This window comes from Budorcas taxicolor, chromosome 19 (assembly GCF_023091745.1).
Source record: "Budorcas taxicolor isolate Tak-1 chromosome 19, Takin1.1, whole genome shotgun sequence".
Classification (NCBI taxonomy): Eukaryota; Metazoa; Chordata; class Mammalia; order Artiodactyla; family Bovidae; genus Budorcas; species Budorcas taxicolor.
Window position 1 is genome coordinate 34,646,475 of NC_068928.1, and position 25,720 is coordinate 34,672,194.

The following is a 25,720-nucleotide window of genomic DNA, read 5'->3' on the forward strand; positions in this document are numbered from 1 at the left end:
TGCCGGGGGGGCGGAGATCCGAGAGGGGCGGCGCGGTGGAGGGCTCGGAGCAGGGCGGGCCGCAGCCTGTCGGGTTAGTAGGGACGCTGTTCCGGGCGAGGGGGGTGATCCCGCTGGCGGGGAGGTCGGGCCGGCGGCGGGGTGCGGCGGCCTCGAGCTGAGGAGGCCCCCAGCTTGGCGGGTGAGGTCAGGCGCGGCCTCGTCGCGAAAGGGTGGGTGGCGGCGGCCGGCGGCATTGGGTCCCCAGTACGGGGACCTCCGGGGTGGACGTGCTCACGCGCCAAGTCACTAGTGGTTAAATGCCCTCGAGGGTCACACGCCCGTCTCTGGTACCGGAGGCCGTGCCGCCGTCGGGGAGCTGCAGCCCGTCCGACGTGGGGCGAGAGCCGCCGTGAACTGGGCTTGTCTGTCGAGTGTTGGTGCCCAGACCGTCCTTAACCCTACTCGGTCCTCCGGCCGGATTGCAGGGGCGAGGGGACCCGGCCGGGGTGCTCCGGGCGGGGGGTTGCTCACGTTCCTGTCGCGGTGGGAGAGGGCGTGGACAGGACCCTGCCCGACGATGTGTCCTGTTGAGGAGCGTCTCCGGCGGGGGAGGGTTTCTGCTTCTTCCTTGTCTTCTGGAAAGCTGGTTGGGGAGGAATGACTGCTGGGCATCCGGTAGAGATTGGAGTCGGAGACCCGACCTCACGCTGTCCGAGGTAGGGTGCCTGGGGCCGTGGTTCCCTCGGGCCGTGGTTCCCTCCCAGGCTGGTGGCGCTCAGCTTTAGGCTGATGCTGAGAGAGGTATTTGGACCCGTTGGACATCACCTGGCTACTCGGGGCTGGAGAGAGATTTTCTTGAGTCTGTAGATGAGCGGCTGAAGAGCTAAGTTTTATATCGGCTGTGATCCGAGGAGTCAGAAGTCCTGTCAGACAGGAGTGAGTGTCACTCAGAAAAAGAGTAGCCTGACAGTTTGATCCTGGGTGCTCAGAAGAAGCTTAGCAGCATCACCTCTGCCCACAGGCTGGGCTGTGGTCTGAAGGATTAAATGGGCATGATGTGTAACCAAGAGTAGGAAGGATGATGACTTTAAGTACTTAAATATCTTAAACTTTACAAGGATATTTAAATATAAATGCTTGTGTCTCAAGGGATCAGACATTGCCGTGGACTCTCTGATCACATCATCAACTTTCTGTGGGCCGCAGCTTACAGGGCGAGCCCCTGCTGAAGCACTGAGAACTGTGGGGTCCCCACGTCCTCTTTCATGTTGTCACTTAAGGTTGGCTGTGAAAGTGAAGTCACTCAGTCGTGTCCAACTCTTTGTGACACCAGGCTTCTCCGTCCATGGGATTTCCCAAGCAAGAATACTGGAGTGGGTTGCCATTTCCTTCTCCAGGGCATCTTTCCGACCCAGGGATCGAACCCAGGTCTCCCGCACTGTAGGCAGACGCTTTACCGTCTGAACCACCAGGGAAGTCTTGAGGTTGGCTGTAAGCAGCTTACTTTATTTTTTTTTCCCATGCCTGCTGCTCTTAGAATTGGCTCTGATACTTTTCCTTGCCTAGAAAATGGCAGGTCTTGAAGCTGAGGTGTGACTGTGTTGCCCTGCCCAACTCATGTGCAAATGGCCCTGCTGGCTGTCGCCTAGGTGGGATGGTGGCCATGTGGCCCTGATAAGTATAGAGGTTCACATGGACACCCTCCACAAGTGTTCCACTTTCTGTGGCAACAACTGTCCTTTCTCCAGGCAGCTCCTAAATTCACTTATTTATTTAACACGTGTTAACTTGGTGTCCACTATGTGCAAGGAACTGCTGAAGATGAGACAAAGTATATGATCCAGTACTATAAAGCAGGGAGAGGGGAGAGAGTGTTAGATGGGCATGAGCACTTAGGAGGGGCAATGAGCCAGTAGAGGTCTTCGGGCGGGGGGTGGGTGGCATTCTGGACCCTTCTCCCTAGCCCTGCCTCTTCGCCCTGCTCTCCAGAATCTCCATGGAACTCAAGGTCTTCCAGCTAAGTGTCCTCTTGTCTTAAACTATCTTCTCTCCCACTGCCCACCTTCCTCTAGGACCACCCCCCCCATACTCTGGCTCGCTGAGCCTTCCAGCCACCCCTCCTCCTGTCTGGTCATCAGGCGTCTCTTTTGGGTTGACTCTGCCGCTTCTGCTGTGACCCTCATGCTCCAGTGCAGTGGCGGCTGAGTGCCTGGCCACACTTTACTGCTGTGGTAAACACAGACTTTCCCCATTTTAGCCTGCCTCCCAGGTCCTGCTGTGTGGCGCGTGTCAGGTCCACCGGGCTATCAGCATCTCACCTCTGTGCCTCCAGTACTGCTGCAGCCCAGCGGACACCCCCCACCTCTAAGGTTTCCCCAGCAGAGGACACTTGTGTCTGCACCGCCCCCCCGCCACCTCCGCCTTCTTGGTGCCCACACCCCCCTGCCCCCTGGCCCTTCCAGGACTCTGCTTCCCTCATGGATTTTGCTCTGTGGTCCCTGGAGTGACAGTGCACTTTGTCTCGCTGCCGGTCATTCTCTGTCCCCTTGACCAGCTCTTCCTTCCTCTCACATCTATGCTCTAGCGGCCCAGGGACCCCCAGCCCTGACTGCCCCACTCAGCGCTGCCCCCGCCCCATGCCAGCCTGTCGTCATCTCAGCCAGGGGCTCACCTCAGCACTGCTCTCTGCTCCCAGCTCCCTTGGCCCTGCTTCCTTCCTCGTGCTCCGCAACCCACCCATGAGCAGCGTCTGCTTTTCTCCTTGGGGTACAGTCACGCATGGACTGTCCTCACCTCCTTCCCCTGCCTGGCCTTGCCCAGGCCAGCTGGCTTCCCTGTGTCTACCTGGGACAGCAACCAAAATGATCTTTTAAAGTAACATTCAGATTTATTGTATTTTTCATCAGAATTCCCACAGGTTCTCTAATCTCTGAAAGATAGTTTGGGGTCTTATCATGGCCCTAAAACCCACCCCCGCTTGACTTCTGCCCTCACCCCCAGCTCTGCAAACATTCACACCCCCTCACGCCCCCTCCTCAGCCTTTGTGGTGCCCTCTGCTCCTTCAGCTCTCAATCAGGAGCCCTTTTGTCTGAAACAAGATCCCGCCTCCTCCAGGGCTTCTCTGCCCTTGACCCTGGCCTTGTCTCCCTGATGCTGCCGCCACATGAGAGGAAGCAATAGCCCTGCTTCCCTCCCCTCCTGGGAGGTGGGCTCTATGAGGCAGCAGCATGGCACCTGAAGCGCTGCCTGGCACTGGAGCTGTCCCACGGCTGATCACGGAACAGACGCCCCAGGGCACTGTCCCTTCTTGTCCCCACAAGCCCTGCCATCCTGTAGTAGTCAGGGGTCCTGACTGAAGGGTTTCTGTGTGACCCCAAGTTCCGTGTGTCTTGTTGGTCCTCACTCCGCGTGCCAGGGACGGTGTCTGTTTTGTGTCCCTGCATGTGATGCCATGCTGATCCAGACTGGGTGCTTAGCAGTGCCACTGGCCAGATGACCCACCCCCACAGGGTAGGGACAGCCCTCAGGTCGCTGGGCCCTGGAGTGGGCGGGTTCTGGGGCTATCTCGGGCATTTCTCTCTTCCCACAGCCCAGCACCACCTCTAGGGCACCATGAACGCCATCGTCGCGCTCTGTCACTTCTGCGAGCTGCACGGCCCCCGCACGCTCTTCTGCACGGAGGTCCTGCACGCCCCGCTGCCGCAGGGGGCTGGTAGTGGAGACGGCGCCGGCCGAGGCGAGCCAGCGGATGAGGAGGAGGGTGGCATTCAGATGAGCAGTCGTATCCGGGCACACAGCCCAGCAGAAGGTGCCAGCGCAGAGTCCAGCAGCCCGGGGCCCAAGAAGTCGGACATGTGTGAGGCCAGTGTCTCTTGGGGCCCTGGGGGGGGGGGGTGCGTTTCTTCTCTGCAGGGGCTTGGGCTTGACCTCCTGGTCATGGATGTGACCTCCCAGCTCTGGGCCCTTGGGATGCACTTGCTGCCTCTCTTCCCTCTGACTCTTTCCCCTCATGCCAGCTCTTGCTCTTTCCAGCCCCTCTGGGCCAGCAGGCGCTTGCCACCATCACAGAGCCTGCCTTTCCGGCCTCCCCTCTGCACAGTGCTCACGCGCTGCCGACCTCCTCTCCTGTCCCCTCAGTCAGGTGTCTTCCTCTCAAGCACTCTGCCTGCTTCCTGAGCTCTGGGCGATGAAAATCAGGTCCCCAAACCAGGCTGATTCTTCATGTGCAGACCCTGGGTTGGGACTGGAAATCGAGTGGTGTTGAACCTGCCGTGCAGGGTGGACAGAAATCCAGCCACGTTAGTTTGGGTTTGTTGAGAAGCAGTCAGCAAGCTTGAGGTTGATTGATTGTGAGGGGTTGAGAGGGAGGAAGCAAAGGTGGGGAAGGGCCTCTGCTGTGAACAGGTGACACCTGTGACAGGGAGGCAGGCAGGAGGGGGCCCTGGGCAATGGGACCTTGGGGGAGGGTCCTTGAGCTAGAATGGCCTTGGGAGGGTCCTGCATCGCACAAGGAGGGGTCGCCTTGGGGACGCACAGCCTTGGCACCAATGTGGCGGTGGCTTCAGAGGGGCAGCAGACAGGGCCACTGGTCCAGCCTACTTCCATGGCAGAGGGTCTGAGCCTGTGTTTTCAGAGTGTGGCTACCTCCTGAGGCCCTGCTCAGTGTGGTGCCCAGATCATAGTGGAGGCCAGCACAGGCTGTTGTGAGCCGCTGCTCGGCTCCAAGCCTGTTTTGCTGCCTTGAAGGTGGGGGTGCTTGTGGTGACTGTCTTGGGTTCGTGCCTCAAGTTAGATGAGTGGTAGGTACCAAGCTCCCCATTACTCCTGCTGTGGGCGTGTGGTAGACTAGATTCAATGACCACTGTGAGGTTCCCATCTGGGTTTTCCTGTTCAGGAAACGGAGCTCCTCAGCCAGTGTAACTCTAGGAGCCAGTTGTATTTTACAAAAATAGATTCTTTTGCTTGAGATTCGCACAAGGGGAAGAATGTGTGTTGCTTGCTTCCTGACTAACTAGTTTTCTTGTGTCTCTCGTGAGCAGGGCTGCCGGTCACTTGCTGCAGGGCACCCCGGCTACATCAGCCATGACAAGGAGACCTCGATCAAGTATGTCAGTCATCAGCACCCCAACCACCCCCAGCTCTTCAGCATCGTCCGTCAGGCCTGCGTGCGGAGCCTGAGCTGTGAGGTGAGCGCCCATGACCTGGGCCCTCTGAGGAGTCATTCCCATACACTCCAGCCTGGGCAGCATCAGTGTTGGTCATGGGCGGGCAGGCAGCTGGCAGTCCTGTCATGAAGCACGCGGGCAGGCAGGCCTCCAGAGTGAGCTGCGGAGCACCCTGGCTGGTTGCTAGCTCACCCTTGTAAGCGCTGGACCTGCAGTCTTTGTTCTTCCCGGTTGTACTGCTAATGTGTAGAGTGTGTGTAGGCCATGACACTCCCATCAGATGTCCCCGCCATGTCACAGCCTCAGTGCCCACTGCGTGCTCTCTGAGTTAACCAGGGAGTGAGTCAGGGTGTTTCTAAGACATGTGACTACTGCTCTTGCGTTCCGTCTTAGCTTGTATGTCTCTGTCGTAGAGAATTTGTAGTTTACTCGCTCATGCTTCCTGTCACTGTACCCACTTTCAGACCTTCGAGGCTTGTCCTCCCTCCGATATGTTCCAAATGAGTGATGTTGGCAGATCTGAGCCTGGGGTAGATCACATATTTTTACGGGAGTTATATATGACTCAAGGTGGAAAGAAATTAAGGAATCCGCTGGCCCTTGCGTTCCACAGTAATGAACCTTCTCTTTGGGGAGTTTGATCACAGGAGAGATGGAAGCGGGTGTTTCCTCTCTCCTCCTCCTTTTCCACTCTCCCTGTAATCGGTGTTGGTTCATTAGTGCAGGAAGAACTGTCTGAGCAGGAGTCACCAGCGTATAGAGGGCAGTGTCCTGGAGCGCTGTCCTTGTGTTGCAGGTCTGCCCTGGCCGCGAGGGCCCCATCTTCTTTGGGGACGAGCAGCATGGCTTCGTGTTCAGCCACACATTCTTCATCAAGGACAGCCTGGCCCGGGGCTTCCAGCGCTGGTACAGCATCATCGCCATCATGATGGACCGCATCTACCTCATCAACTCCTGGCCCTTCCTGCTGGGCAAGGTCCGCGGGATCATCGACGAGCTCCAGGGCAAGGCGCTCAAGGTGGCCAGGAGGCTGGGCGGCGGGGGCGGGATGGGAGGGCTCCACGCAGAGGGAACAGGAGAGGGCCAGCGTGCCTGCCTGGGGGTCCTGACCACTGCAGAGTCAGAGTTGTGGCCACAAGCTGGAGGCCAGCCTGTCTCTCTCGAGTCTCACTGCCCTGGTTCTTATTCGGCTCTGGCTTAACTGCAGTCAGACGCTCTGGCATGATTCCTGCTGATCTTTGCTTCATCTCACCATCGTTTCAGAAGCCTGTCCCTAACGGTGTGGCAGACTCACATTCCACGTGGACGTCCAGGGCCACCTGGGGGGGACAGGCTGGTGGTGCTCTGGTAACAGACAGTCCCTAAACCCCAGTGGCTTGTTGCTGCTCTGTGTTCAGTTCAGGCGAGAGGGCTCTGCTCACCGTGTCAGCCTGGTGGCTGGGGCGGCAGCTGTGGGGGCCTGCTGGTCACAGGTGCCTGCTTGGGGGGCACTTGGGCCTGGAGGCCTGGCTCCTCTCCTTGTGGGGGGTGGTTGTGTATCCCCCCTGGACAGGGTCTGAGCAGTGGAAGCCCCCGTGCCTGGAGGGGGAGCCAAGAGCACTGGGAGAGCAGCCCCATGGCCACCTTGAGCGGGGAGGCTGCAGGAGAAATTCTTAACTGATGCTCTTTTCAGGCGGCTTCTGACCGCATGGGGACAGAGTGTCCTGCTGGGGTGGGAATGGTGGCCCCGTCTTTCTTCTGGGTCCAGAGAGCAGAGGGCCCTGGGCTGCCAGCTGGGATTGTCCTGAAGGGCCGTCCTCTCCCTCCGTGACTCAGGTGTTTGAAGCGGAGCAGTTCGGGTGCCCGCAGCGTGCCCAGAGGATGAATACAGCGTTCACCCCATTCCTGCACCAGAGGAATGGCAACGCCGCCCGCTCACTGACGTCCTTGACCAACGATGACAGCCTGTGGGCCTGCCTGCACACCTCCTTTGCCTGGTAACCAGACTCGGTCTTCTCGCGGCTGCTAGAGTGTTGGCCGGACTGTGCCCAGCTTAGGGGGACCATTGCTAGGTGCACCTGTGTGTGGCTCGTGAGCCTGAGCTTGGCCCAGTCATCCTTGCCCCCGAGCACGCAGAGGTCACTGAGAAGGTGCTGCTTTTTAGCTGCTGGTCCCAGGCCAAGGCCGGTGGTTTCTCCTCTCCTGGGACAGCAGTGAATGTTTACACTGCTCGGCTCTTACGGGTCAGTATTTGGAGGGGGCTGACCTGGGCTGCTCTGGTCTCAGGAGGAGCTTCTGTTCTCTGAAGCTGGCTCCCTCTCGGGGCTAGCAGGTTGGTCCAGCTGTGGGTGGGCAGCCTCAGCCCTTCACCGTGGTTGTGCCAGTAACCTGGGAGAGTGAGGTGGGCTTGGCGCTCTTACACCCAGGCCTCAGTGGCCTCAGATCTGCCTTCACCTGCTGTCGTTAGAGGGGCCCACCTGAGGCAGGTGGGAGGCTCAGGCTCCACCGTGTGGAGGGAAGAGACTTGTGGACGACCTGGAAACCACTGCAGTCTGCCCGCCTGCCAGAGACTGTTTCTGTCCCTCCCCAGCAGGGTACGTTCCTTCCAGACACCCCAGGTTCTCATCCTGTGCAGCGTCACCTAAGCCATGTGCTCACATGGAAATCCTATAGTGCAGCTCCTGAGAACCTGCAGACTAAGGGAGAAACATGTCTCCCCACCCAAGTGTTCTGTCTTTTAAAAATTATTTTATGATGTGTGGCAAAAGCAATACAATATTGAAAAGTAATTTGCCTCCAATTAAATAAATAAATTTATATTTTAAAAATCGTTAATTACAAAAATTATCAGACAGACCCAACGTGTAAGAATTACTACACACCCTTGCTGTCTTGCTTTAGCAGTTATCAATGTTTTAATGCTTTTTCATATGTTCCCTCACTTTTTTATTCTAGAATGTTTTTTAAGGTAAATCTTAGTTGTATGCCTCAGCCATTAAGTCATCACATGCCACGAAGTGGACTCCTCCTGTAGCTTCCTCCAGCCCCATCCACGCTCGCTGTCCTGTGCTGCCTCAGGCTTGACCTGGCATGGGGGCTGTATCGCCACGGGCGCAGGTGCTGCTGGGTCTCTGTCAGGGGCAGCTCCTCCTGTACCCCTGCTCCTGGCTTTGGTGGACCCCTGGCTGATAGCAACCACTGGACGGTGCTCAGCTGCGTCCTTATGCCGGTGTTCTGTTATCTGGTAGTCAGATCAGCAGGGTCCATTGGTTTCGAGTCCTGTTTTCCTTTTTGCAAGAACATTTCATAGTTGATGCTCTGTTCTTAGGCTCCTGAAAGCATGCGGCAGCCGGCTGACTGAGAAGCTCCTGGAAGGCGCACCCACCGAGGACACCTTGGTCCAGATGGAGCAACTTGCAGGTAAGCAGGGAGGTGCTCATGCTGGGAGCCTGGGGGGTGGCTGTAGGGTTGTCCTGTGCTCAGTCCACCCCTCTGTCCTGGCAGAGAGCTGATGGAGGGCACCCTGGGAGCAGAAACTGGCCCTTTTGCTCTTCTTGGTTTTATTGGGGTTTCCTGTCTCATCTTCCTTTATGGTCCCCGTGAGAGTCTGTCCAGGCAGGTTGGAAAAGCCTCTCTTGACCCCTGAGGCTGTTGCTCGGGTGGGGAGGGTTGGGGTTGAGGGGGCAGGTGAGCAAGGCTCTCAACCTTCCCGCCTCTCTGGACGGGGTCTGCTCCCTACTCTGTTCTGTAACAGTAGAATGCTGTGCTTCTCAGGACCCAAGGGTTTCATCAGGGCAGTGGCTCCTAAGCCTGGTGTCTGGGCCACCTTCCTCAGGTCTGTGGTTAGCTCTCCACATCTGGGTAACCACCTGGGGTCTGAGAGTCCACGTTTCTTTTGGGGGTGATTGGATTTTCAGTGATGTGGTGATGTGGGGTGAACAAGACTCGTGTTGTGCTTGACAGGCTGCTGCTTGCAAGTGCTTGACCTTAACAAGCTGGAGCTGTTTCAAGGTTGTTTCTGTCGTCAGGTGACTTGCATCTGAACAGGCTTGGGCGAGGCACTGGATCGCAGTCCACCATGGTGCGCTCACGGTGCAGTCGACCGTGGACCATTGATTATAGTGATTGCGCATTTCTTCGCTGGGGAAGAGGGCAAGGGCAGTCTGTTGGTGAAATCTGTTTACACAGAGTCGAGAGTGTTGAGAGAGGTGCAGATGTGCAGGGCTCACTGTCACGTCTTGGGTTGTATTTTTGTCAAAAAGATGAACATAGGGGTTCAGAGCACAGGCTGGAGTCAGATGTGCCTTCAGATCCGGCTCTGGGACGCGTGTATGTTCTGTGTTGCCCAGGCACTGACCCTCATGCGTGACAGGGAGTGAGGATACTGCATTCGTGAGGCTGCTGTGAGGTGAACTGAGATGACAAGCGCCTCCTTTCTGTAAGGCGAGGAGCAAGGTACTGACTTCAGGGCAGGACGTGTGGAGCCGTCAGGGTAGCGCCTGCATGCTCTGCTCAGCCTTGGCTTGACTTCTTCCATTGGCCGTGGACAGAACACACACTGGCCGCTCCCGGCCCCCCAGGGCTCCAGAGGCAGCGAGTAGTATAGCCAGCTGGCCTGAACCGGAAGTCAGTAGTCTTCTGGTCAGTTTAACCACAAGGTGCCCAGGCTGAAGTGGTGGTGGTGTCCAGAGAGCAAAGGAACCCAGGGCTGCATGCTGCGAAATTTGAGTTGTTGTCCATCTTGCAGAGTTGGAAGAGGAATCAGAAAGCTGGGACAACTCTGAGGCTGAAGAGGAGGAGAAAGGCCCTGCCCTGTCAGAGGGGGCAGAGGGGCGGGAGCTGACCAAGTGTCCAGCAGAGTCTTCCTTGCTCTCAGACTGTGGAGCCTGGCAGCCACGGAAGCTCTCCGTGTTCAAATCGCTTCGGCACATGAGGCAGGTAGGTGGTGGCGGGGGAAGGGGAGGGGATAGAGGGGTCAGACGCTGGGACAGGAGCCCCCGCCTCTGCTTCCGGCTCATCTCCATGTGGCACATCTTGTCCTTCAGGCCTGTCGTGCTCGGGAGGGACCAGGAACCTTTTCAGTGGGTGACTGTAGATGACAGTGGGCATCTGGGGTGTCTGAGCCCCAGGCTCAGTGAGGACGGAGGGGGTGTCTTTAAAGTGAGGCCCAGCAGTCAGCTTTTCATGAGTCTCGTATCTTGTGGTTCTGGAACCTTCTAAAGGAGTTCAGCAACATTGTTGGTTTGCATGCAGCATGGATGCTTTGTAGATTGAAAACAGTGGGCAGTCTTACAAAGAATCAAGAGATCTGAGTGTCCAGCTCTAGTAATTGCATTCAAACAAGGGCTTGTCATTCAGTATAAGAGGGAGCCTGCGCGGCAGTGCGGGAGTGGGGCATGACCAATGGGGGTGCTGGGGTGGGGACTGCTGGCTCACAGAGGCCGACAGTTCCTTCTTAGACTCTCTCTTTTTAGGTTGAGCATGAATTCTGTCAGAAGACAAGTGATTTGTTTTTTGGAAAATTAAGTAAAGCCTGATTAACAACAGGTTCTCCGTGGCACTTCAGGGTGAAAACCATTCACTCAGCTCATCCTTGACTAGGCTGCAGGCCGTGCTGATTGTTTCTGTGGATGACAGTTGGGAGGGGTCTGGGGTTCTGCCAGGGTGGGTCCTGGAGGCAGGTCCTCGGAGGTGGGTGGTGTTGGGTAACAGGATGAGGTCTTCACAACTGTGAGTTGTTGTTCAGTCACTCCATTGTGTCCAGCTCTTTGCGACCCCATGGACTTCAGCACGCCAGGCTTCCCTTTCCTTCACCATCTCCCGGAGTTTGCTCAAACTCATGTCCATTGAGTTGGTGATGCCATCCAACCATTTTGTCCTCTTTCGTCCCCTTCTCCTCCTGCCTTCAATATTCCCAAACATCAGTCCTTCCCGTGAATATTCAGGGTAGATTTCCTTTAGGATTGACTGGTTTGTTCTCCTTGCTGTCCAAAGGACCCTCAAGGCTCTTCAACACCACCGTTCAAAAGCATCAATTCTTTGGCAGCCCTTTGTCGGCAAAATGTCAGTGCCTCAGGGTTAATCAGTTGATTAAAGCAGGAGAAAGACAAGACGGGCTTCTCAGGTGGCTCAGCAGCAGGAGACACAGTAGATGGGATTCAGTCCCTGGGTCAGGAAGATCCCCTGGAGAAGAAAATGGCAACCCACTCCAGTATTCTTGCCTGGAGGATCCCATGGACAGAGGAGCCTGGCGGGCTATGGTCCACGGAGTCACAAAGAGTCAGACACAGCTGAGCAACTGAACGACAACAGAGACAGGGTAGATCAGGGAGTCTCACTCCCAGGAGGAGGAGTGGAGGTGTGCTCTGGACGTGGATCCACACTGAACAGGGCAGCCCTGGGTGAGCCGGTGTGAAGACCCCGCTCTTCCTTGGTACTAAAGAGTCACAACCCTGGTTCGCTCTTGAGTGGTTGAGCCATAGTTAAGTGTGTAGAGAGAGAAGGTATGTTGCAGAAAGCTTAGAATGAACAGCTTTAAGTTTTTAAGAATAAAATTGGGGGAAAGATGTTGAAGTGTACAAGAGCTTTGGGCTCAGGCTTTCAGTTGTGAATTTAGAGAGGGCCCCCTGCCCCTTCCTGTCCTTGGGCATGTCACCCAACTCTGCCTTCCCCCTCTGGAGGTAGATGACTTCCTGTCTCCTGGCCCGCCTCCTTTGCTCCACAGGCAAAGTTTCTGGATGGAAAGCTGTATGCTGTGTTTTTCAGGTCCTGGGTGCCCCGTCTTTCCGCACACTGGCCTGGCACGTCCTCATGGGGAACCAGGTGATCTGGAAGAGCAGAGATTCAGACCTCGTCCATTCAGCCTTCGAAGTCCTTCGGGTGAGAGGGTGTTTTTTTCTCTCGTGGTGGTAGGGAGACAGTACTAGCCTGGTGGGTTTTATAAACTCTGGACTTGAGGTGTGGGTGTTAGGACATGTCAGAGACTCATTGCCTGAATCTAAGATCTGTGTTTTTCTCCACTATTAATATGGGGGTCGTCTGCCCTCTCACTGATGAGGGCCTGGGTCCCATCCCTGGTTGGAACTGATTCCACAAGACACACACAGCTCAACTCCAAGATATTTAGAAAAAAAAAGGTAGTGATTTGTGGCTTTGTTTCCCATGAGGAATTTGCTGTCCTCATAGACTGATCACATCCTGTCTGCTTCCCCATCCCCACCCCTCTGAGAAGCCCCCTCCACCGGGGTGGGCTCGGCCTCCAGGGCCTCTGCACAGCGCGTTCTCAATGGGCCCGCCGTGGTGCACCCCACAGGTGTAGTGGTGCCACGGCCCAGGTCTGGCTCTGAGATTGCGTGCGTACCATCCTCTGTCTAGGCCCTGAGGGCACGAGATCAGTCTCTCAAAGGTTTGGGGATGAGGGAAGAGACACACAGCTGAGCAGCTGCAGAGTGGAGGAGGAGCTAACCCTGCTGAGCAGGCCAGGATGGGGCTGTGGGGGAGACGGCCTGGGGCCAGGAGACCAGGGACCCCCCTTGGAGGAAGGGGCTCTGCACGAGTGCTGAGTGCACTGGGGTGTGGGAATGGACTCAGCCGGGGCAGTATTCAACTCTGGGCCGTGTGTCCCTGCAGACCATGCTGCCCGTGGGCTGTGTCCGCGTCATCCCCTACAGCAGCCAGTATGAGGAGGCCTACCGCTGCAACTTCCTGGGCCTCAGCCCCAACGTGCAGATCCCTCCCCACGTGCTGGCCTCAGGTTCGTGCCTCGTTGGTCCTCGGGACTCAGAGTGAGACCACACGACTGGGTGTTTGAGGACCACGCCTACTGGCCTCAGAGGCAGGAGGTTCCCATGTTGCAGGACCCACTTTCCCAATGGCATTGACCTCTATTTTCTGTCTTTAAGACGGGTGCGGGTTGGGCTGGACAAGCTTATGGTTAGGGTAGCTTGCTGGGGTGTGGGTCTCCGTGGGAGCATGTCCCATCCTGGGGATGGTTCAGGAGTCCTGCTGGACTGATCCTTCTGCCCTGTGGTCTTCCTTCCTCTTTCTGGTCTCCTATTTTATCTGCCTTAAATCCGTCCCTGCTGCCCTTCAGCACAGTGGCCTTTGCTCTGCTCAGCTCCAGCTTTGGGACAGACAAGCTCACTGCTCTAGAAAAACGTCCAGGAAGCTCACTGGCATCCCTCTTCAGTTGGGGGCATTTGGGAATCAGCCTGGGCACCCATCCCCACCTCCTGGCATGTCCAGGTTCCTCCGGGGATTCTGTGACATGGTCAGACGGTTGGTCACAGAGCTGCCGTCCTTCAGCTCTCAGGCTGGGCCGTGAGTCCAGGAGGCAGCATGCAGAGCGCAGGCTCTAGTCTCAAAGACGGGCTTGCTGTTATTACCGCCATAGCCACGTGACCTCGTGCAAGTCACTTAGACGCTCTGTTTCCCTGCCTATGAAGTAGGGTTATAGCAGGATCCCTCTCACAGAGTAGTTTAGTATTCAGCCAGCTGTGGTATATGACATAATCAGTAGTTATCGTCACTTGACGTATTGTTAGTTTGAGTCAAAAGTGAACTCTTAACTGTGTTCACAAACGACAGAAGATTTTAAAGGTCCAGGTATCAAACTCGGGTGACTAGAGTGTCTCCCAGGATGGTCTGAGATGATTCGGAGCCGCAGAGTCAGGTGGGCTTGTCATGGGGTGAAGGGGCACACTTGACAGAGCAGTGTGTCCGTGTTGCCCCAGAGTTTGCTGTGGTTGTGGAGGTCCACACGGCCACTCGCTCCAGCCTCCCTGCGGTTGGGTGTGAGGGTGAGCAGCCTCTCAGCAAGTATGAGTTTGTGGTGACCAGTGGGAGTCCGGTAGCCGCAGACCGAGGTAAGTGCCGCTGAGCGGGCTACCTCATCCCAAAATGAGCTGGGGGGTGTTGGGGGGTGGTGCTCAGGCTCTCCTGGTGCTGACCCCCTCTGCCCTGCCCCCAGTCGGCCCCACCATCCTGAATAAAATGGAGGCTGCTCTGACCAACCAAAACCTGTCCGTGGACGTGGTGGACCAGTGCCTCGTGTGCCTCAAGGAAGAGTGGATGAAGTAAGTATGCGCTGTCGCTGCTCCTGGAGTCTTGCTTTCTGGGGAGGGCTGGGGTGCCAACAGCACGGCGTTCTGCTGAGGCAAACCAGAAAAAGAGCTGAGGCCGTGGCGCTGGGGGCGGTGCAGCAGGGGAAAGGTTACGAGTCCACCGCTGTGCAGCCAGCTGGGTGACCTTGAGCAGGTGACTCGGCACCTGGGCCTCAAGCTGCTCTGTGCTCTCCAAGGAAGCAGTTGTTTTTGATGGTTAATCAACGTAAAAAGTTGAAAGATCGGATAGCTCCCATTCTATTACAGCAGATAACTTTATTCCCTCCTGCCTTCTTAGTAATTTTTTGTCAATTAATTAGCCAAACATTGTTCCGACTTTAAACAGTGCAGTGAAGCTTCAGAGCAGACAGTTCCTTTCACAACAGGAAGGAATGTTTGTTTTTTTAACATCCCTGTTTAGATGCAGCGGCATTAGAACTGAGCAAGTGGGAAACGGCGGGGCAGGCGTGAGCTGCTGCTGTGCCGTGCTGACTCCCCTGTTACTCTTCCGCTCTGTTTATCAAGCTGTTGCTGGTCTTGAAGCCTCTTAGGCCCCAGGACCAGAACTCTGCTGATGGAGCTACGGTAGCTGAGTGTTTGGTTTTGATTTCCTACAGCAAAGTGAAGGTCCTTTTTAAATTCACCAAGGTGGATAGTCGGCCCAAAGAGGACACGCAGAAGCTCCTGAGTATCCTTGGAGCGTCTGAGGAGGACAACGTCAAGCTGCTCAAGTTCTGGATGACAGGCCTGAGCAAAACCTACAAGTCACACCTCATGTCCACGGTCCGCAGCCCCACGGCCTTGGAGCCTCGCAACTGACCCCACCATGGGAACAAGTGTCTAGGTGGCCTGCTCGAAGTGGCGATGGCCACCTTGCCGTGACGCTCAGACACAGGTCTTTGATGGCGGTCACAGGTGGTCCTATATCCGAATGCTGACCTGACACTGTTTGCTCAGGAGTAGAAGCTGTTGGAGCTGAACTCTGCTCTCTGTGTGGGGTTCGCGCCTGGTGTGGTTCTTGGCACCATCCCACAAACTTTGAGCTGCTCCAGCCCTGAAGAAGGCAGTTGGAGGCTTGTGACAGTTTGTCCCCTGCGTTCGCGCCCCCTGGGAGAGAAGAACGGACGGAAAGTATGTATATCCTGTCTGTTCAGCCTCACCTGAGGTACCTCAGCCTCACTGTCAGATCCTGTCAAGGTTAGCGGTTGAACCTTTCTATTCTGGAATTCAGCAAGGGTTTTCCAGGTTTTGTATGTGTCGTGAGTTTCCCTGTAGTTATGGTTTTTCAGAGTATGTGCTAATCTGGAGTCACTGCTAATAACCTGGCTTCACGTCAGAGCTCTGGGAATGGCTCTGGGTGGAGTGGATGTTCCACGCTCATCGTTGGAGCATCTAGAATTCGTGTTTTTAAGTTATCTGTTTCTAAGTTAAGTTTTAACCACCACTCTTCTGCCCATTCTCTGCTGTGGTTGCTTTGAGAGTATCCTGAGCTTGAGGACAAGCCCTGATCTTTTTGCAGAGATGACACTCTGCTGAAATGCCAACTGGAGTCCTTTGACTGGCCTGGCTCACTATGTACACAGCTGAGACACCCGTTGTAGTTTTATTCCATATCACTCTGCCCTTGATTGCTTCTTTAAACATCTACATTTGGCTGCAGTTAATTTTGGTGTCTTAAGACAGGTTCATTGTCCCTGTGTACATTTTTAATAAGGATTTGTGGTTTGGAAGGATTTTCCAGTAATTTTGCTGATTTGTTTATAGTTTTTTGTGTTTAATTTATATTTAACAGGAAGACCATGTTTATATGACTAGGTATATGTATTGTGCAAGAACATCAAAATAATAAAGATATATTTTTATAAACTGTTGACTACATGGTTTTATTGGTTTGATACCTCAGGTTTTCTTGGAATCAGTCACAGAAAATAAAATGGTTAGAATAAGACCAGTAATAGAACTGTTATGGAACTCTCTGCTGGAGGCTTACAATTTCCAGGGAAAGACTTAATAAATTGTGATTAATTTTCAGTCAGTTTCAGCTCTTTGTACAATTTCAGGTTCCCTTCTACCCCTAGCCATGTGGCAGGATCAACGTGCATATAGCTTGCAGGAATGAGGGTGGGTGTCCTTTGTGCCTGATCGCTGCATCTGATCAGAGTGCAGATAAAGAGGGGCAGCCACTGAGGCTGTACCCCACCACCCCTGGATGAGGTGTCTGTCAGGGAATGATGGTGGGCTGGGGCCCTCTTTCCCCCTCTCAGGAGCAAGACATTAAAGAGTAGGACACTCATAAACAATTTACACGAATGAGAAAAAGTAACTGTGCACTCCAGGGAAGGGCTCGAAAAAATCTGAGAAAAATTGAAGTTTACACTTCCTTGGTAAAGAGCCTACAAACTAAAAATGACAACAACAAAAAAACAGTAAACCCCTGGGAAGGGGGATTTAAACGTCCAGTGTTCAACAACGACAAAATCAAGACATACAAAGAAACAGGAAGGTGTGGACAGCACATTGAAAGGAAAACTGAATTCAACAGAGTCTGTCCATGAAAAAGATTTAACGGCAGACATATTAGGCAAAGACTTTAAAACATCTGTGTTAAAGTTGCTCAAAACAAAGCTGCTCAAAGAACTTAAGGAAGATGTGGAGAAAGTCAAGAAAATAATGTGTGAACAAATGGAAATTGATACAAAGACAGAAAACCACTCGTTACTGCTTACTATTTGCAAGGCATTATTTTAGGGGCTAAAAATACAGTTCCCTCCTCTTTTGAAATGTCCATCTTGTGAGGAAAGTGAACAGTAAATAGCTTAAACAAGTGAAAATATTTACTGTGAATAGGCCAACACAAAGAGTAGTCAGAGCAGTGCAATACTGCAGTGGAGAGTGAGGGAGGGTCACTCACTCCGCAGGGAGAGGTGAAACCTAGATGATAAGAGGGATCTGTTTTCTTCCTTATGCCTTTTCCCCCTTTATTCTAGCTCATGGATTTAAGTACATACATACATACATGCATGGAATTCAGAATAAAACAGAAAAATCAAGAAAACTAAAATTTGGTTCTTCAAAAAAATCAACAAAATTGACATTTAGCTAGATATACTTAAAAAAATCAAGTTACTGAATGAAATGAAAGTGGGGACATTAATACCTATTCTATGGAAATAAAAAGGATTATAAAGGAGTAATATGAGCAATCGTATGCTAAAAAATTAGATAACCCTGAAACATGCTGAAAAACAGAAAACTTGCCAAGACTAAATCATGAGGAAATAGAAAATCTGAATAGACCTATAACTAGTAAGGAGATTGAATCAGTAATCAAAAATCCAGTAAAGAAAAGCTCTGGAGCTGATTGCATCACTGGTGAATTCTACCAAACAGTTAAAGAATTAATACCAGTGCTTCTCAAACTTTAACCAAAATTGAAGGAGAGGGGACATTTCACAGCTCAGTCTATGAGGCCAGCATAACCCTGATATCAAAGCCAAAAAAGAGACAAGGAAAGTACAGACCAATATCCCTTATAAACATCGATGCAAAAATCCCCAACAAAATACAGAATTCAGCAGCATATACAAAAACAACCAACACAAAAACTAGACACCGTGACCAAGTGGGATTTATTCCTGGAATGCAAGGATGGTTCAACATATAACCACCAATCAATGTAATATGCCCTGTCAACAAAAGAAACCCAGTTACCTCAATTGATGCAGAAGCACGTGGAAAATTAAGCACCTTTTTGTGACTTAAAGAAAGTTCCGCCAAATAGAAATAGAAGGAAACTCCCTTTCACATAAAAGCTGTATGTGAAAAACCTGCAGGAAACTTAATACTCGACAGTGAAAGACTGAAAGCCTTTCCTCCAAGATCAGGAACAAGGCAAGGATGCATACTGTCACCACTTTCATCCAACGTGGCAGCGAGATCTAGCCAGAGCACTGAGATATCACCCTGCTTTCTCCCTCCATTCATCTGTGGATCGATGTTGAAGCTGTTTCCACATCTTGGCTATTGTAAATGGTGCCACACCAAACACTGGAGTGCTAATTTCTCTTTGAGATCCCAAATTCAGTTCTTTTGGATAAATACCCAGAAGTGAGACTGCTGGATCATACAGTAGTCCTATGTTAATTTTTTGAGGAATCTCTATACTGTTTTCCATAGCAGGTGCACCATTTGGTGGAGGGAGTAGCAGGTACTCCCACCAACAGAGTACACAGGTTCTGATTTCTTCACCTCCGTGATAACAGCCATCCTAGCACGTGTGAGATGATACCTCATTGTGGTTTTGATTTACATTTCCCTGATGGTTAGTGATGTCGGGCATCTTTTAAAATACCTGTTGGCCAGCCATGTCTTAGGAGAAATGTCTGTTCAAGTCTTTAGCACAGTTTTAAATTGAATTATTCTTTTAATTTTTTTGCTATTGAGTTGTAGGAATTCCTTATATACTATGGAAATTATCCTCATCTGATATGTGGTTTGCACAGACTTTGTAAAATACAGTTCTTTAGAGCAGTTTTAAGTTCACAGCAAAATTGAGGGGAAGGTACAGAGTTCCCATATACCCCTGACCCAAGACATGCATTTGTTACGATTAAAAAACCTATGCTGACAGTTTGCATAGACTTTAGTAAATACTTTGTATTTATGGAGTTGGTTTACTCATTGTGGTATTTTTCCTTTTTCTTTAATTCTTTGAGGGTGTTTGTAAGAGTCGTTTTGAAGTCCCTTCCTACTAAATTCAACTTCGGAGTCCACTCGAATTAGTTCCTATTGGCTTGTTTTCCTGCACACGGGATACACTTTCCTTTTTCTTTGCATGTTGGTAAGCTCTGGTTGAATACCAGGCATTTTTGATAATAAGAGTGCAGCAACTCTGCATTTTATTTTGTCTTTCTGAGGTTGCTATCCTTTGGAAACTTAGCTGGACTTAAACTCCAGCATCTCTTCCTGTGCCATGAGCAGCCCCTGGTGTGTCTGCTCAGCTTTTAATTTTCATCTGTTTGTAGCAGGCACCTGTGAGTCTTTCAAATGTGGGAGTCACTGGCGATTTTAGTTTAACCCAAATACTTGGAGCTGCAGGCCTCACACCCTGCTGATCTGTCTGTGGGTTTGGGACACTCTCAAGCCTCTGTTGCTTTGACTTCTCCCTGTGCTTTCATGGGTCATTCCCCCTTGTCTGCTGCTGCCCAGTCAGCCAGGGCTGTGTGGAGACCATGACTTGGCCCTTTCACGGTCCTCTCACTCGCAGGGTGTCTGTTAGACTTCTAATTCATCTGCTGCTTGCCCCAACATGGACTGCAAGCTTGGGCTGGTGAGGCTGTGTGTTTTCATAGTTCATTCACAACCGAGTCCACCATTTTTTGCCAGCAGACCTGTAGGTTTCTACAGCCAATCCCAGCATAATTGAAGTCCATCCATGTTGTAGTCAGTCAGTCAGTTCAGTCGCTCAGTCGTGTCCGACTCTTTCGGCCCCATGAATTGCAGCACGCCAGGCCTCCCTGCCCATCACCAACTCCTGGAGATCACTCAAACTCATGTCCATCGAGTCAGGGATGCCATCCAGCAATCTCATCCTCTGTCGTCCCCTTCTCCTCCCGCCCCCAATCCCTCCCAGCATCAGAGTCTTTTCCAATGAGTCAACTCTTCGCATGAGGTGGCCAAAGTACTGGAGTTTCAGCTTTAGCATCAGTCCTTCCAAAGAACTCCCAGGGTTGATCTCCTTTAGAATGGACTGGTTGGATCTCCTTGCAGTCCAAGGGACTCTCAAGAGTCTTCTCCAACACCACAGTTCAAAAGCATCAATTCTTCGGCGCTCAGCCTTCTTCACAGTCCAACTCTCACATCCATACATGATTACTGGAAAAACCATAGCCTTGACTAGACGGACCTTTGTTGGCAAAGTAATGTCTCTGCTTTTGAATATGCTATCTAGGTTGGTCATAACTTTCCTTCCAAGGAGTAAGCATCTTTTAATTTCATGGCTGCAGTCACCATCTACAGTAATTTTGGAGCCCCTCAAAATAAAGTCTGACACTGTTTCCACTGTTTCCCCATCTATTTCCCATGAAGTAATGGGACCAGATGCCATGATCTTCGTTTTCTGAATGTTGAGCTTTTTTCACTCTCCTCTTTCACTTTCATCAAGAGGCTTTTTAGTTCCTCTTCACTTTCTGCCATAAGGGTGGTGTCATCTGCATATCTGAGGTTATTGATATTTCTCCCGGCAATCTTGATTCCAGCTTGTGTTTCTTCCAGTCCAGCGTTTCTCATGATGTACTCTGCATAGAAGTTAAATAAGCAGGGTGACAATACACAGCCTTGACATACTTCTTTTCCTAGTTGGAACCAGTCTGTTGTTCCATGTCCAGTTCTAACTACTGCTTCCTGACCTGCATATAGGTTTCTCAAGAGGCAGGTCAGGTGGTCTGGTATGCCCATCTCTTTCAGAATTTCCCACAGTTTATTGCGATCCACATAGTCAAAGGCACTGGCATAGTCAATAAAGCAGAAATAGATGTTTTTCTGGAACTCTCTTGCTTTTTCGATGATCCAGCGGATGTTGGCAATTTGATCTCTGGTTCCTCTGCCTTTTCTAAAAACAGCTTGAACATCTGGAAGTTCACGGTTCACATATTACTGAAGCCTGGCTTGGAGAATTCTGAGCATTACTTTACTAGCGTGTGTGATGAGTGCAATTGTGTGGCGGTATGGGCATTCTTTGTAGTAGTGTGTATCAATGGTTTCTTTTTATTGCTAAATAGTATTCTGTCGCATTGATATGGAAACATTTATCTGTTGAGGGACATTTATGTTTCCAGATTTATTACAAGCAAGCCTGCTGTGAACATTTGTGTCCAAGTCTTTGCGTAGAATGTGTTTGTGTGGGATGCAGCGGGAGGGCTGCACCAGATGGAAGGTGTGTGCCTCACATTTTAAATAAACTTTTAATTCAGAATAACTTTAGATTTCCCCAAGAGTTTCGAAGATCGCACAGAGTTCCATTTACCCCTCAACTCAGTTTCCCTTCCTCCTAGCCTCTTCCTTTACTTTCATTCCTTAACGTGAAGAAACTGACATCGGTACATTATTATTAACTAAACTCTAGACTTTATTTGGATTTCACCAGCTTTTTCCTACCAATGTCATGTTTCTGTGTCCGGATCCAGTGCAGGGCACACAGGTGTGAGGTCTCCCCAGTCTGTGCTGACCCGTGACAGCGTCCAAGCTGGCTCTTTCTTTTGTGCCCTTGGCCGACCTCAACAACACTGGCCAAGCGTCCCGTGAGAAGTGAAAGCAGTCCTCTAACCCGAGCTTCCTGTGGGTTTTTCCTTCTGACTGGACCCGGTCACAACTTCGGGAAAGACGGCCAAGTCTCTCAGGCACTCAGACGGGGCCCTTCAGCCCATTTTCCGCGTGTGAGAGTTGCTGTCCTTTTTCCGCAGAGGGCGCCCCCCACAACCCCCAGCCCCGGGCAACACCCTCAGGACAAGCATCCACGGATCACGAGGGATTCTTCTGTCGGGCGGAGCAGTTCCTCTCTTTCCTTGCTCATTCACTCCACCATAGAGGATGCACATTTACACCTCGGGTACAAGCCAGTTCTGCATTATTTACGCGGTCCTCGCATTGTTCCAGTTTGGACCTGTGTGGGTTCCTTGCCACTGCCACCTGCACCCCTCAGGGCCAGGTGCGCAGGCTCAGTGGGCGATGGCGCTGACTGTGCAGACGCATGTGGGAGGCGGGTGGTGGGCACGCAGACGCACGTGGGTGGTGGACGCTGGGGGCGCAGGCGCACTGGGAGGGAGGCGGTGCCCTCGCAGACATGCGCAGTTGGCAGTGAGCGCATAGCGCAGCAGGCGGGAGCACGTGGGCAGTCGGCGCAAGGTTGCGATGGGCGGCTGGCTGCCTGGCCCTCACGCAGGCGCAGTTGGCGGTGGGTACACGTGACCTACTGGCGTGCAGGCGCAATGGGTGGCTGGCGTACGTGCGTGGCAGGCACGCAGGCGCAGGATGCGGCCAGCGTACGTGGCACGTGGGGCCTAGGTACGTGCAGACGCCATGCGGCCGTTACGCTGGCAGGTGGCTGCGGTGGCGGCTGCTGGCCTCGCGCTGGCCTTGGAGACACTGCCCACCGTGTTGCGCTGGCTGTGGGTCAGGCGGCGGCGGCGGCCACGGCGCGAGGTGCTGTTTTTCCCATCGCAAGTGACCTGCACAGAAGCCCTGCTGCGGTCCCCGGGTGCCACACCCTCGGGCTGCCCGTGTAGCCTGCCCCACGGCGAGAGCTCACTGAGCCGGCTGCTGAGCGCCCTGCTGGCCGCCCGCGTCAGTCTGGAGCTCTGCCTGTTCGCCTTCTCCAGCCCGCAGCTGGGCCGCGCCGTGCAGCTGCTGCACCAGCGCGGGGTGCGCGTCCGCGTGGTCACCGACTGCGACTACATGGCCCTCAACGGCTCGCAGATTGGCCTGCTCCGCAAGGCAGGTAGGCCGGGCGCTGGGCCACGGGAGGTGGAGGCAGGACTGCGGAGCGCTTGGGGCAGCGTCGGAGGACTGGGGAGACACTCGCGTCCCTTGGCAGCCTTGCAGGGTCTGGGGAAAGTCCGGGGTGTATAAAGGAGCTTCTGTGCAGAGTCTTTAGCCCGAAACCTGGGCATGAACCCCAGAGGGGCCGAGGCTGGAAGCAGGTCCGCACGCAAAGCCTTTCAGGGACCTAGAAGTCTGTTCAGGGCACAGGTGTGCAGAGATGCAGCGTCGGCTTAAGGACCAAACGGAGGAGAAGGTGTTTTCTCTTAAATTTAATAGTGAATCTTCTTTTGGGGCATCTGAAATGAATATTTAAAATAAGGTAAGACGTGGAGCTGGAATGGTTAGTTAGTGAGCAGGTAATTTGTTTCTTCAGCTGCCAAACGGCAGGGAAGTCAGGTCTCTGGTGGACCTGCCCCTCACTGGAGTGGGAACGATGAACCCGGGAGTATGAGTAATTGCGAGGATGTTCTAAGTTGACACCTGCCTTACTTGGAAACTCCTCTGCCTGCCCCCGTGTGATGCTGTGTCCCGCGTGAACGATTAGGAGTCCGAACCTCTTGCCCTTCCCTCGGTCACTGAGGCCCCTGCAAAGGTCATTCTTGCATTAGCGACCGTTTGACCTGCCCGTTCTCGTGGCCACTGTGCCAGGCACGTGGGGCCCTTGAGAACTGTCGTGGCTGCTCTCCGCTCACCTGGGGTGGGAACATGGGTGCATGCTACCGTGGTCCTCATGTCTGTGCAGGGCGGGATGGAGACGATGTCAGTGTTGAGGACGTTGACTTGGGCTCTTCCTGGCAGCTTTGCAATCCTATGTTGGTTCTGTTGTTGGGGAAGCTTGGCTGTTTCAGCACAGCCGTGTTCTTGTAGAGAATCGTAGGACCTCAGATTTGACAAGAACCTTGAAGGGACCCCACAACCAGATTCCAGCTAACCCTTGACTCTCTTCTGAGGGCGTCCCTGCGGTCGTTCTTGTCTCACTGCTCAGCCATCTCCTTGTGTTTGACTGGACAGGTTCCAGGTTCCAGGTCCACAAGTGCAGAACAGGACTGTATGGCAGGGAGGTCTGGCAGAGCAGGAGCCCTGGAGGTGCCCAGGAGGGTCATGGGTGGGGCGCAGACAGCTGCTCTGAGGAGTCACCTGTGTGAGGGCCTGTTTTGTGGTGCGAGGAGCGACAGGCAACCCTGTGGCCGAGGTGCACATGTTGAGGCAGGTGCGCGAGGGGCCCTGAGCCTCAGCAGGAGGGGAGGCCGCGTCAGCTGGGTGGTCACGGGGCCAAAGCTGAGGCTTCAGGTCTGGGGCCTGGTGTCTTCTGCGCAGGTTCCCCCGGGCTGGTCCCCCAACTTCACGAGGTCCTGATTACATGAGGGATCTGATTCTGGGCCCGAGTGAGACCTTAGGGGCACATGAACCCGAGATCAAATGGGTTTTGCTTCAGTCGCTGCTGGCTCGTCTTGAAACCAGTAGTGGAGGGTGATGTGTGTCATATACACTGGAGGGGGTGGGGAGCCTCCCCCAGTCAGGGCTGGAGGCGTTTCCAGAGAAACTAACTCTCCTGTCCCTGCTGCCGGCCAGGCCTTCTCCTGGGGCTGGTGGGCCCGGCCCCTGCCTGGCTCAGCTGCTGTCACCACCCAGACCTGACGGTGCCTGTGCCACTGGACACAAGCAGCAGTCAGTCCTGTGAGCACATCCACGCTGGAGAAGGAGCCAGAGTTCGGGAGGTGGACAGTGAGAGGAGGGGCTGGGGAGGGCCCATGCGGGGTGGCCGGAGCCCCTGAGCTGCCGGGCAGCAGCAGCAGCGTCTCACTCTCCGCAGGGATCCAGGTCCGGCACGACCAAGACCTGGGCTATATGCACCACAAGTTCGCCATCGTGGACAGGAGGGTGCTGATCACTGGCTCCCTCAACTGGACCACGCAGGCCATCCAGAACAACAGGGAGAACGTGCTCATCGTGGAGGACGAGGAGTACGTGCGGCTCTTCCTGGAGGAGTTCGAGCGCATCTGGGAGGAGTTCGACCCCACCAGGTTCTCCTTCTTCCCTCAGAAGGAGAGGGCTCGCTGAGGCGGGCTCCAGGCCAGCGGCCCCCAGGCTGGAGTCCTGCCGAGCTCCAGCGAGGAAAGGGGGCTTTCTTGCATTGAGTAGTGACTTTGCTTAGAGAGTGCGGGCTTAGCAAGGACAGAGACTGTCCTGCAGTGGAAGGGAGGTGCTTCGGACTGGGTGCCTCCATCAGGGTTGGAGAGGCAGCAGATCCGAGTCCCTTTCCTGATTCTGACGCCTCCCGGGTCCCCCAAAACTCCCTTGCCCCGCCCCCCCATGCTCCCTTGCCCTCCCCCACATCCAGCCTTCAGAACCTGGGTGACTAGTGTCCAGAAGCTGCTCCTGTTTGCGCATGTTAGGATTGTAATTTTTGATGTTCTTACATTCAGGGGAGTTTGATTGTCTATGTAGACTTGACCTTCACCATGACACCTGAGGCCGTGCTCAGTATCCCTGAGGCAAGGTGGGTCCTCGGGGTGGCCTCACTGGGCTGTCCTGATTTCTGGCTCAGATGTGACATCTTTGAAGTGTTCCCCCCACCCCCCGCCAACGTAGTGTTTCTCTCGATTTAAAGTTATCTTTGACCTAGGATGTCAGACAGGTAAACCCAGTCAGAACTCAGCTGAAGTTGTAAAGCGTGGTTCTTGGGTTGGAAGTCATGTGGCTTCACGGTGACAGTGCTTCTCCCCTGAGCTGGGTCCCCCTGAATAAACTTGCTACCGTTCCTGTCCAGTTGCGTGTGTGTCTGCCTTTTCATGCAAATAGTGGCTTTGCGGGGTGGGGACAGCATCCAGCCATTTAGAACCCATTGGGCAAGATAGTCTCCCAGAGAGGAGTGAAGACCTGGGGGTGTTCCTGGGGGACCCCACTGTCTCCCAGAGGAGTGAAGACTTGGGGGAGCTTGGTGTCTTCTGAGC

The 25,720-nt window shown here is 53.5% G+C and overlaps 2 protein-coding genes across 2 annotated transcripts; both read left to right on the forward strand.

Moving 5' to 3' along the window:
• Window positions 1-5: 5 nt before the first annotated feature.
• On the forward strand, window positions 6-16,058 carry FLCN (folliculin). Its single transcript, XM_052657800.1, has 12 exons — window positions 6-73; window positions 3,573-3,844; window positions 5,023-5,169; window positions 5,945-6,166; window positions 6,964-7,124; window positions 8,456-8,547; window positions 9,875-10,065; window positions 11,893-12,006; window positions 12,757-12,880; window positions 13,860-13,991; window positions 14,096-14,201; window positions 14,846-16,058. Exons 2-12 carry the CDS (start codon window positions 3,596-3,598, stop codon window positions 15,045-15,047), a joined length of 1,740 nt encoding a protein of 579 aa, XP_052513760.1. The 5' UTR covers window positions 6-73; window positions 3,573-3,595; the 3' UTR covers window positions 15,048-16,058.
• A 6,246-nt stretch (window positions 16,059-22,304) lies between these two features.
• Window positions 22,305-24,827, forward strand: PLD6 (phospholipase D family member 6). The gene is made up of 2 exons (XM_052658894.1): window positions 22,305-22,722; window positions 24,580-24,827. The coding sequence occupies exons 1-2, from the start codon at window positions 22,305-22,307 to the stop codon at window positions 24,825-24,827; spliced, it is 666 nt and encodes a 221-aa protein (XP_052514854.1).
• Window positions 24,828-25,720: the final 893 nt, after the last annotated feature.

What these genes read in the sequence shown, in the direction of transcription:
- FLCN (XM_052657800.1), top strand. Translation starts at nt 3,596, where the DNA reads ATGAACGCCATCGTCGCGCTCTGTCACTTCTGCGAGCTGCACGGCCCC. An exon ending in TCCCCACGTGCTGGCCTCAG is followed by an intron (nt 12,881 to 13,859) that starts GTTCGTGCCTCG and finishes GTGTTGCCCCAG; the next exon opens with AGTTTGCTGTGGTTGTGGAG. An exon ending in TCCGGTAGCCGCAGACCGAG is followed by an intron (nt 13,992 to 14,095) that starts GTAAGTGCCGCT and finishes CCCTGCCCCCAG; the next exon opens with TCGGCCCCACCATCCTGAAT.
- PLD6 (XM_052658894.1), top strand. Translation starts at nt 22,305, where the DNA reads ATGCGGCCGTTACGCTGGCAGGTGGCTGCGGTGGCGGCTGCTGGCCTC. An exon ending in TGGCCTGCTCCGCAAGGCAG is followed by an intron (nt 22,723 to 24,579) that starts GTAGGCCGGGCG and finishes CACTCTCCGCAG; the next exon opens with GGATCCAGGTCCGGCACGAC.